Source organism: Lithobates pipiens, unplaced genomic scaffold (genome assembly GCF_037356315.1).
Source record: "Lithobates pipiens isolate NorthernLeopardFrog02 unplaced genomic scaffold, aLitPip1_a1.2 Scaffold_18, whole genome shotgun sequence".
NCBI lineage: Eukaryota > Metazoa > Chordata > Amphibia > Anura > Ranidae > Lithobates > Lithobates pipiens.
Window position 1 is genome coordinate 253885385 of NW_027507758.1, and position 12460 is coordinate 253897844.

The 12460-nt window shown below is 37.4% G+C and overlaps 1 protein-coding gene across 3 annotated transcripts in view; it reads right to left on the reverse strand.

Annotated features, from left to right (window-relative positions):
* Window positions 1-1701: 1701 nt before the first annotated feature.
* Window positions 1702-12460, reverse strand: part of MYB (MYB proto-oncogene, transcription factor) — a 28355-nt gene continuing 17596 nt past the window's right edge. For 2 of the 3 annotated variants that reach the window (XM_077486811.1, XM_077486812.1), the window contains exons 10-16: window positions 12119-12442; window positions 11561-11706; window positions 11104-11218; window positions 10885-11010; window positions 9728-9826; window positions 7559-7651; window positions 1702-2383 (exon numbers count right to left, since the gene is read on the reverse strand). In XM_077486811.1, the coding sequence (XP_077342937.1) occupies window positions 2273-2383; window positions 7559-7651; window positions 9728-9826; window positions 10885-11010; window positions 11104-11218; window positions 11561-11706; window positions 12119-12442 (1014 nt within the window). In that variant the 3' untranslated portion in view covers window positions 1702-2272. The remainder of the gene's footprint in view (window positions 2384-7558; window positions 7652-9727; window positions 9827-10884; window positions 11011-11103; window positions 11219-11560; window positions 11707-12118; window positions 12443-12460) is intronic. The other variant, XM_077486813.1, reaches the window with a different exon arrangement.

Here is a 12460-nt window from a genome sequence, read left to right on the forward strand (position 1 = left end):
ACGCAGATATACTGCGGCAGAAGGGCACATACAGGCAGATTAATGTACCTGCATGGCTCTTTAACAGGCAGCTTGCGTGCGCACGCCAGCCGGGTGCTCCGCGATGTCCACGGGGATACCCACGTTCGTCTCACAGTAAGGAAGAATGGGGAAATGCTAATGTAAACAAGCATTTCCCCATTTTGCCTATTGAAACTAATCGCAGCTCCATAGCTCCTGGTGATTGGGAGCGGTGATCAATGCCAGTCACATTTTTTATTGCACCGATTGCTGTATAAATGTGAATGGTCCCAAAATCACGCCAAAAGTGTCCGATCTATCCGCCATAATGTTGCAATCATGATTAAAATTGCCACCATTACTAGTAAAAAAAAAATATATTAATAAAAATGGCATAAAACTATCCCCTATTTTGTAGATGCTATAACTTTTGTGCAAACCAATCAATAAACGCTTATTGCATTTTTTTTTACCAAAAATATGTAGAAGAATACGTATCAGCCTAATTTTTTATATATTTTTTGGGGATTTTTATTATAGCAAAAAGTAAAAAATAATGCGCTTTTTTCAAAATTGTTGCTATTTTCTTGTTTATAGTGCAGAAAATAAAAACCACAGAGGTAATCAAATACCATCAAAAGAAAGCTCTATTTGTGGGGGGAAAAAAAGGGACATCAATTTTGTTTGGGAGCCACGTCGCACAACCACGCAATTGTCAGTTAAAGAAATGCAGTGGTGAATCGCAAAAAGTGCTCTGGTCTTTGGCCAGCCAAATGGTCCGGGGCTTAAGTGGTTAAGAAACTGAAGTATTCAGAATCAGGTGTGTTAGACTTTACTAATTAAGACTGAATATCTGAAACTTCAAGTAGCGATCACAAGCAAATAAGCAGCAAGTGTCAGCTGTCTTGATCTTCACTATTGGCCTTAGATTTTGTTCATATTTACACAGTTAGATCAATATGCTTATCAGTCCTGGTTGTTCAATTTTGCATGATTCCATTGTATTCTTGCAATTTCTTTTGGTAAAAATCACATATATTGCTGTATATACCCATTAGGGTTGATAAACTGCATATACATTTTGCAAAATGTAGGCAAATAAAACACCACATTAGAAAACACTCTTTATTTATTTTTTTAACAAAGGCAGTAAAAAATAAGTGCAGAAACGCTGCACCAAATGCTTTAAGGCAGCAAGTTCGAAGTACACAAACAAAAACTCCCAACAATACAGTGTTCAATTTTGTAAGTTCAGACAGAAGGCAGTAACTGTACAGAAGAGAATTGAATAAAACTGAGAATGAAAATCTCAGGTTGAACAAACAAACAAAATATATATAAAATATGAACACATGAATGCAGTCTTCTCCCAAACTGAAGGTGCAATTTTAAAAAAAGGTTCTCCCAGAAAATGTACAAAAAAGTTCTTGCGAAAATACAAAACTTTATCAAATGCTAGTGCATAATTAAGCGTGTATCAACATAGTGATCTTTTTGTCCTTATTCCAATGATGCTATCACAATGCCAGCATGTCTAAATGCTACAAACTTAGCAGCAGGGATAAGGGGTTAAAAAAATGCATTCTTTGCATTATTTTTATTAAAAAAAATTAAATTAGTGAATAAAAATAGAATTTGCTTTTTAATAAAAAAATTATTACCAGTCAGTAGCCTTTTAAAGCAAGCTAATTTTGTAAAAAAAAAAATCAGCACTCATACAAATATATATTTTTTTACATATATCTGAATAAAATACAGTCCTCAGCATTCACAGAATTGAAGTCACGTATATTTTGTGCTTGTGAACATTTGTGAATCTTGTAGTAATGCTTGCCACTGTTTTGTGTATCAAGGCATTTTGTCAACTGCAATTAGACAGTAAATGGTAGAGCTCCTGCTCTTTAATGTGAAAACAAATATATATAAAACATCAATACTGGTATTAAGTTTACTTGTTCTTTAAAAACTGTTCAGATTTTGCAAGTGTAATAAAATACAATGCAATGCCCAAATAATTTAGGCAGAATTTTCATTTTTTGTGTATGGAAATGTACACCCTCCAAATAACTGTATTGGTAGGATGAAAATCCAACAAAAAGCTCAGAAATTAGAACAAAATGCACTTTGTGCTTCTCCCAACTGTTGTACCACAACAAAGTGTCCCAATTAACAAAACTCCCAAAGTTTAATGTAGAGGAATTGTTCAACAGAATCCCAAATTATCTTTTAAGTGTTTCCAAAATGATAATGCTTGTTCAGATCAACCAGCCCATCACATGACAAGGGTGGATACCGTCTTCATGCATTGATGATACATTTCTGTATACAGCTTCTGGTCGTCTATCTTCCCACAGGACATTGCTTCCAATGTGTTTCCAAGTTGCTGTGGGGAGAAGAAATAAGATTCATTTTAAAACTATAGAAATATACTTTTTTTTTTATCATGCTCAATATGGATCTTTTTTTTTAATCAATGTGTCCAAGACAGTTCTTAGCCACAAAATGTAATAAACGTGTCTTAATCATATTCTTCAGAAAAACAAATAAGCTTATAAAATGTTTACTTTTTTTATTAACATACCCAGGTATGTACAGTCAATACTGGTATTTGCATATCCAACTGAATACTACTACCTAATTTTCATATACATCTTAGCACCCACATTTAAAGTAAACTTTTCATGGCAGGCATATGTAGCCTGCCATTTCTGACCTGAAAATGTTAGTTCCCCGATCATAATACTACGCTTTTGGCTTCCATACTTTAAAGTGATATTAAAGTATTTTGTTTAAAAATAAACATGTTATACTTGCTGCACAGATCAGCCCTGAGCCTCCTCTCGGGTCCCCTCCCTGCTGCCCCCACAGCAAGCATCTTGCTATGGGGGTGCCAGAGCCGCTGCTCTATGTGTCCATTCAGGCTCGCCCCTCCTTTGGCTCACTGACTTTGATTAACAGTAGCGGGAGTCAATGGCTCAGCCAATCAGGAGGGAGAGTCCCGGACAGCTGAGGCTATTGTGCAACACTGCAGGTTCGAGATGGGGATCAGGTAAGTATTAGGCTCCGTTCACACAGGGGGCGACGTGAGGCGACACGACTTGCCGTGCCGCGACCTGACAAGTCGCCCCCGTTCTGTACTACGGAACCGTTCTAAGAGGAGCGACTCGAGTCGCTCCGACTTAGAAAAAAGGTTCTTGTACTACTTTTGGGCGACCTCGGGGCGACTTGCATTGACTTCTATACAGAAGTCATTTGCAAGTCGCCGCTGAGGTCGCGGCGAGGCAAGTCGTGTCGCCTCGCATCGCCCCCTGTGTGAACCGAGCCTTAGGGGGGCCACTACACACTGAAGTTGTTTTATCTTAATGCATAGAATGTATAAGGATAAACAAAAAAACTTCTGCCTTTAGAACCACTTTAAGTCATCTATCCAGAACAATGGTGCAGATCAGGAGAGTTGGAAGTTCTTATTCTCATACTTATTCCAGGCCAAATATGAATGTTTAATTTTACACTCTGGTAAAAAGGCCTGGGTTTACGGGCTTAGAGCTTGCATATGCAGAGTGCATCTAGGTGCATTATGTTTGCATTTGAGATCAGTTTAAGATGGCTCTGAGATCACACGCTGTTCATTAATATGCACCTGACTTGCAGTTAACTGCCTTCTATATTACTATTGACTTGTATATAGAGAAGATGTTCTGAAACACAAAAAAAACAGTTGACACAGGCCCTAAAATAGGTCTGAGGTGTTTTTTCTTTTTATTTACTCTTTTTTTTTTTTTTCTAAGCCAGTTCACACCATAGAAATGCAGTCCGGATGTGTTCCAGATGCTTTTCTGCATGCGCATTTTTTATGCTTTCCAGTGCGTTTTTGAAGCAGTCCAGTGCATTTTTTTCCCCTCTTTTTTCTTAACCTTAAGGGCCAGTTCACACCACATGCAGTCCAGTGTGTTTTTTTATGAATCAAAAACACATTGAAAGTAGGTTATATGGTTTTTAATGGCATAGTTCACACCAGTGCTTGCAGTTCCAGTGCAAAACATAGAACATGTTGCATTTTTCCTACACTGGAATGTACTGGAACGCTGTAAAAAGAAAAAAGTACTGGAACACAATTCCTTATTTAAGGTTAAGGAAAAAGAGGGGGGTGAACTGGAACGCATGAAAAAAGCACATGCAGAAAAGCATCTGGAATGCATTCGGACTGTTTCTATGGTGTGAACTGGCCCTAAATAAGGACATGTGTGTTTAATGCGTTTTTGGTGCGTTTGATGCATTTTACAGCGTTCCAGTACAGTCCAGAAAAAATGCAGCATGTTCTGCTTTTTTTTTTCTGGAACTGGAAAGCCCTGAAACTGCAAGCACTGCTGTGAACTATGCCACTGAAAAGCATTAAAAAAAATGCATTGGACTGCATGTGGTGTGAACTGGTCCTTAGGCTGGATTCACACCTATTGCGATTTAGTGCTTTTTGTATTTTGCAGAGTTGCACTATAGTCCATTTAACATTGTTTCCTATGGAACATGTTCTGTAGTGCAAATATGCAAAATGCAAAAAATACTAAAAATGCAAAGGTGTGAATCCAGCCTTAGGCCTGATTCACACCTATGCATTTTTAGTGCTTTTTGCAGATTTGAACTACAGCCCATTTAACACGGTTTCCTATGGAACACGTTCTGTAGTGCAAATCTGCAAAATGCAAAAAGCACAACAGATGCATGGGTGTGAATCAGGCCTAAGGGCCTGTGTAAAGATCATTAAAAGTCTAAACAGATATTTAGGATTTCGGTGGGTATCGGTGGGATAAATAACATGTATTGGAAATTCAAGTGATAAGATTTACTTTCAGTACTATATGGTTTAGCCCCTCCTCCAAAGCAATAATGAAGGTGTCTCAAAGCTGAAATTGATAATTATGTGATTGTTTTACATTATAACACATTATAGTAGACCTTAATGGATGGTTAATGGAGCAGCTCCTGCCGTGAATAATAACGTACACAGAATTCTGGGAAAGGTCTTTGTTCAAATAATATAAATAAGAGAATTTGACATACAGGATATCTCTGCGTGACATGCATACTAATCTAAATGGTAATGCCTAGCCTGCGTATACCTCACAATCATATCAGTGTTTGCATATGTTACCTAAACACCTAGATAAAACTTCTGAGAACTTGCCTGCATCTTGTTTCCCTAGTGCTCAATTGTCCAAAAAATATATGTCAATATCCTCTTATAATGTGTTAAGTAAACATAGTGACTTAAAAAAGGAAAAATAAATAAAAAATAGTGTGAAACCTGGACATTTTGCTTCTAATCAAATCTGTGTTACAAGTCATGTAAACTGTTCTAAGCACTTTTCACTTTCTATTTCCCAAGGTGAATAAAACATATCTGGGATAGCTATTGTGAGGTTCTTCCAAAAGCAAACACTTATTTCATGGATGTGTCATAGTAATTTGAAAGAAACAGCTGCACAAATAAAATCAAACCTCATGACTTAAAGAGAAAGTAAAAAGGCACAGTTAATTGCACGTGGCTGAATATCAGTACGCTACTGGATTTCTGTGCTATTATTTAAAAAAATGATATATTTTGCAGGTTTTGTATTTCTAAACTTTCTTTTAATCAATGAATTATTAATGACTGGTACACAGGATGAGATTATTGGACAAATGATTGTCTGTTTTTCTTTTTGCATGCTAGTCTCACATTGAAAATAAAAGAGGTTTCTAAAGTTACGAAAATTCTCGCAAAATAGAATAAAAATTTCGGAAGTGATAAAGGACATGTACTGATTAAACGAAAATCGTACGATCTATTATCAAACAGGAAAAATTTTCGTGTCTGTCCCTTCGGATAATATCAAATGAACTTTAGTGATCAGCTCTTGAAAGCTAACGATCAGATTATAGTACGATCACTTCAAAAGGGATATTTTTCGTATGATTTTCTGAATGTGTGTATGGGCCTTAACAGCATGTAGTGACCAAAAACAACCCACAATGAAGTTTTGGGACACTTGAAATGCAAGTTTCTTAAGTCACACAAACTAGAGAAGAATGGATAAGGGTGACAATCCAGAGCTTTCCCCTTAAAAAACAAGTCAGCAATACCTACTTCTGCATTAATATCCCGACAGGGTGCTTTTATTGACTGTGACCAGATCGAAGATCTTTTACAACTTGTGCAAAGCATGAGATAGACATTAAGGGGTTGACTTACTAAAACTGGAGATGGCAAAATCTGATGCGGCTGGTCATGGTAGCCAATCAGCTTGTTCAATTAAGCTTTGACAATAAAACATGGAAGCCGATTGGTTTGTATGCAGAGCTGCACCAGATTAGGCACTCTCCAGTTTTAGTAAATCAACCCCTCAATAACTCTGTGCCTTAGTAACAAATACTATTTGACAAATGCTACAACTGGGCAGCTGAAAACATGACAAAGAAATGATCATTCCCTTGTAAATATGATCTCTACCGGTGCCTTTAAAGTAACAGCACATAGTAGTTTCTCTGAAAAAACTCCAGATGTAAACAGATAAAAGACACTTGGCAAATCCTTTGTCCACGCAGGATTTCCAGTGATAAGCATCTGTTAATATTTTTCAGGCTGTCAGTTAAGTGGTTTATAGATTCCTCAGTCTAACAGATTGTTTTATGTGCTGAATAAGTAGGTAACACTGATATTCTTTCATAAATGCAGTTTTGCATTTTTCAAAGATTATTGCATCACCAGTTATCATACAGTATGTAAGCTATGTGACTGTATTATATTGTATATCATTAGTATTGATACTCGTGCAAATGCACCGATACCTGAAACTGACACTTCCAGGCTCAGTTCTTTGAGCTGTCAGGGGGTCTCCCCTGTTGACAGCTGAAGTGTTAAAGAAGTCCGGTAATTGGAACTGTCAAAAAAAAATAATAATCAGCTGGCAATGTTTATGAACAACATTGCTTGGCCTCTGAAACACTAAAATAAAAAGAAACATTGTTTTTTTTTTTGTATCTTTCTGTTTCTTCATCTGCAGATCAAAGCGATGAACAATTGTTCCTCTGTTTAACCCCTTATAAACCCTTAATTTACTCTAATCAGCCTTAATTACCTCCCTATTCTTCTCCATTTAATTATTTTCCTGCTTTTTTTTTCATTCAAGTCTATTTTATAAATGATAAACAATTAAAACTTTTTTTTTTTTTGCTTTGTTACTAAATATATTAACATATATTTACACATTTCACATTGAAAAAGTGCATAATTAAAAAAAAATATCTATTTAATTCATTTGTAAATAACTTTTCAATGCTTTGTGCCATTGCTGACAGCTGAAGTGAAAACAAAAAACAGTTGAAGTAGATATCGGTAATTGGTATCAGCGAGTACTAAAAAAAAAAAAAAAGTATTGGTACTCGTAAAAAAAATAAAAATAAAAAAAAAAAAAGATATTGGTGCATCCCTATATATCATATTGTAATATTATATCACAACGGATAAAACAAAATGATTATTAGTTCACCATGTGAGCATTCAGTTATAATAAAAAAGTACCTGTAATGGGCTTGAAAATAATCTATTTCTTTGACCAGTAAATGACCTCAGCCTGTGATCCTCTTTCATCAGAAAAGAGCTGGTAAGAAGATTCTGTAAAAAAAAAGTGCAAAAGGGATTGTTTGGTTAACATTACACTGCATGAGTTACAATGATTTTCTTTGAAGCAAAAAAATACAGGTTATTGGTGTCTCCATTTGCTACAGCTTTTACAAATGTGTCTTACTTTCATTGATAGGTTTTCCAATTATAAGGAATAACAAAGGCTGAACGCTCTGCAATGGCCACATCATCTTACTATAGGAGACCACAATAATAATAATAACAAGCCAAGTGAGTATTTAACCCACCAGTGGCTACCAAAACTGATATATATTTGGGTAGACCTCCTTAACCACTTCCCGCCCCAGCCTATAGCAGATTGACGGCCGGGCATTGGTTCTGTTATCCTGACTGGGCATCATATGACATCCTGACACACAGCATCTCCGATCATGGTAAGGAGCCTCTAACAGAGGCTCCTGGCCATGTGATCAACTGTTTCTAATTACAGCTGACCATCGCGTGAACCAGTAAGTGCCGGGAAACATCTTTCCTCAGTTCGCGCTGACAGTGATAATCAGCACAGCCCCCATCATATGTGCCCATCAGCTGCCAATCAGTGGCCAACAGCTGCCATTCAGTGCCCTCTCAATAAAGTCTCAGTGCCAATCAGTGCCCACCACAGTGCCATTTAGAGCCCGCCACAGTGCCCAGCAGTAACACCTGTCAGTACCTGTACCTGTCACCTGTGCCACCTATCAGTGCCCATCAGTGCCGCATATTAGTATCACCTATCAGTGCCCATCAATTCTACATATCAGTGCCACTTCATCACTGCCTGTCAGTGAAGGAGAAAACAACATTTTATGACAGAAACTAAGAAAAAGTTTTTTTTCCCCAAAAAATGTCAGTCTTTTTTAGGACATATAGGGCCGATGGTTCTCCCCAGTGAGGACACAGGCAGCAATAAAATCCTACTAGGTGTTCCAAGCCTCCTATATACTCTAGCAAAAAAAAAAAAAAAAAAAACTGCTTTAGATACACTTTAACCACTTAAGGACCAGAAAGATTTACCCCATTAATGACCAGGCCATTTTTTGTGATATGGCATCGCTTTAACTGACAACTGTGCGGTCATGTGATGCTGTACCTAAACAAAATTGATGTCCCCCCCCCCCCCCCCCCCCACAAATAGAGCTTTCTTTTGGTGGTATTTGATCACCTCTGCGGTTTTTGTTTCTTGGGCTATAAACAAAAAAAGCAATATATTTTTACTTTTTGCTATAATTACAATGTCCCAAAAAAATATAAAAAAACGAATTTCTTCCTCAGTTTAGGCCGATATATATTCTTCTACATAATTTTAGGGTAAAAAAAAAAAATTTAAAAACGCAATAAGCGTATATTGATTGGTTTGCGCAAAAGTTATACCGTCTACAAAATAGGGAATAGATTTATGGAATTTTTATTATATATATATTTTTTTTACTAGTAATGGTGGTGATCTGCGATTTTTAGCGGGACTGCGACATTCCAGCAGAGAGATCGCACACCAAACTGACATTTTTGACACTTTTGGGAACCAGTGACATTACAGTAATCAGTGCTAAAAATATGCATTGTTATTGTACTAATAACACTGGCAGGGAAGGTGTTAACATCAGGGGCGATCAAGGGGTTAAATGTGTTCCCTGCAGATGTTTTATAACTGTATGGGGGATGGGCTGCCTGGGGAAACACACAGATCCGTTTTGCTGCATAGCAGTAGAGCAATTGTCTACTCCCGGCGGGGAGGTAGCCGATAATGACAGCCGCAAGAGAATCCGGCAGGCTGGTTGTACCCAAGTTGATCAATCAACTTGGTACATTCAGCTTGCCTATTAACAGTTTGAATCTCAGACAGTTCCTGCTGAACCGACAGAAATTTTGTACAGTGTATGGCCAGCCTTAGGGACGGTGCATATAGCATTTTGTATTATCTTTTGACAGTGGACATGTTTTTAAACAATGAAAATACATTTTCAGTACATTTTCAGGGTCTTTTCTGATTATCTTTGCACAGTATGAATCTGTGGTTTGTCTTTAGTAACTATGAAGTGAGACAATTCCATTAAATTGCTGACTTACCGGAGTATCTTCCAGAATATTATGCTGTGTAAATAGCTGAGCCACGAGGTTATCTGATTCCCAGTAGTTGTTTTCCATCTTATGAGTTGGAGACTCTACCTGAAAACAACAAAATGATGCCACTTATGTCAGAATAACATTGTTGAAATAAATTCCAGAAAGAAGATATTGGCATAGTTCATCTCACTTGCACGAATACCTGTCATTAGACAAATACGTGGGCTGATACAGATTAGCAAAACTGTAAGGCAAGTAGCATTTTCTGAAGTAACCAGTTATGGTAGACTACTCAAGACAGGTTCCCTTTGACATAACAGTTTTTAAGTTTTCATAGCAAGCATTCATTTTTATTAAAATGGCTTTTCAGAAAAATGCTAAATGAGATCAGTCATGAACAAAAGTAGCCTCAAACTGGGGGAGATTTACTAAAACTGGAGAGTGCAAAATCAGGTGCAGCTGTGCATGGTAGCCAATCAGCTTCTAACTTCAGCTTGTTCAATTAAGCTATGACAAAATAGCTGGAAGCTGATTGGTTACTATGCAGAGCTGGACCAGATTTTCAACTCTCCAGTTTTAGTAAATCAACCCTACTGAAGCTGACAAACTTTAGCTCTTCAGTGGCACTGATGTCACATGCAATGGAACTAAAAAAGGTCATCTTTAACACTCAGAGCTTGCTTGTGACCTGTGTTTCTACGCAAGGCTTCTAACACAGGTATTGCTTTGTGACAGGTTCAGTTTAAAATAATAAATAATATTTGTGCAATCTCTTTTCAAGACAACATATAACATTCTACATACACTTATTAACTTTGGTGAAAATGAAATTTTGCTATCAAAACGGAATATGTCTTGAAATAAAACCAAAATACCAGGCCTGATTTATTAAAATATCTGAATTTCTGCTGCACACGAAGGAGCAGATTATCCTTTTCACTACTGTACTGCAAAAAATGTGATTCCGTTTCAACTTATATCACAACGATAAATAACTGTAATACATTATTTCAGCTTAATTGCATGGACCAAGCACATTAGAAAGCATCAGAGATGGTGAAATACACTTTATGGTTTTACAGTGTTATAGGATTCATATTTATTCGGAAGTATACAATATATAATACATGGAAGCCTGCATGAAGATCTTACTTGATTACCTCTTGTTTAATTTTCTTTAGAACAGGTTCCTCTGTCTCATGGAACTCTGCTACAATGCCAGAATCATCAGACTCCTGTTTGATTACTTCCTGAAGATCTTCTGCAAGGTGTGAGGGGGTGTGATGCTGAAAGAATGTAAGATAAACTATTGTAAGCATTAATGCACTCCCTGCTTACTTGCTTTACCTGAGCAAACCACCCCTTTTCGTTCAGCTTACCGAAAGTTTCAGTGGCCCATATTTGAACTCCTGAGCAGCTAACGCATTTTTGAAGGGAGTAGGTGTTCTTGGAGAGCTGTCCAACATTGATCGTTTCATGGCTGGTGTCCTAAGGCTGTAAATGTCAAGGGGCAAATGTAAATTTGCTATTTTTTTTTTTTTTTTTTTTTAGTTTTGAAACAAATATAACTATATCAGTGCAGATTAAAAGAAAAAAAAATACAACAAACCTGTTTAAATAGCTTTGTAAAATGCTAACCACATATGCTACCTCCAATTCTGTAGCAAAGTGACCTTTCTGAGCACTACTATCTATATAAATGTTAACTTAGCTTTTGGTCATGTGAGTGGCAAAGCTTTTCACTAGAAACAGCTGAACGCAATAATTTTGAGGGCTGTCCTTATACTTTTGCCCATATAGTGCTTTTTTGCTTTTAGGAAAAAAAAAAGAACCTACATGTGATTTTCTTTCTGTAGTCGTGTTGTGTGGTCCCGGTGAAGTGGTGTGGTAATTGAGGTCTTGTGGGAAGAACACAAGGGGGTGGAACTTAGAGTTGGTTGCTCAATGTGCATCCCCTCATGTGCTGACACTGGATTCAAGAACTGCAAAGGGAAAGAGAAATCACAGTGAATAAATTACTATATTGTTAAAAGAAATAGTACATAAAATATGTTGCAAGTCTATGAACACGTTGCCCTAATACTAATAAGCACACTAAGTAAAGGATTGTGGAAAGAAACAGGATATTCAGAAAAGTTTTATAGACTGCCATTACCAAAGTGAAAGAGCAAACAGACAGAAAGAACCAGCAAGCCTCCTCCAAAGTGCCAAATAAAAACACCAGTTAGTGTTGCTGGTAAACTCATTTCAGAGCTCCATGTGTAAGAGTGAATTAATCACAAAGTGAAATTAATGGGTGTGAGAGGAATTAGTCATTGTTTCCAAACATTTACTTTCTATACTGTTAATTCTTTGATGAGAAGTAGTGAGAATTTTGCAGAAGTCATCATCTACCTGAGAGGGAGAGAAAGGCAGGCTTTTGATAGGGGAGAGACCACTCTCTCCACCGGTTAGGCAACTGAGACGCCCTCTCTTTTTGCACAGGACGATCAACGGCGACAGGCTGCACTTTGAGCAATCTAGGGAACTGGGCGAGGTGGGAGAACCAATACAGAGCATGGTTTTGCCTGTGTCTGTATCAGTTACATCCCCGGGGCCACACAGGCCGCCCATCTCCTCCGGAGGCTCGGAGTCTCGGCCTGAGGGAGAACTGCTGTTTGAGGAATCTGTGTTCTCACTGGTTTCAAAACTGTTGACTTCACTCCATGATGAAGAATCCTGAAACAATGTAGGAGG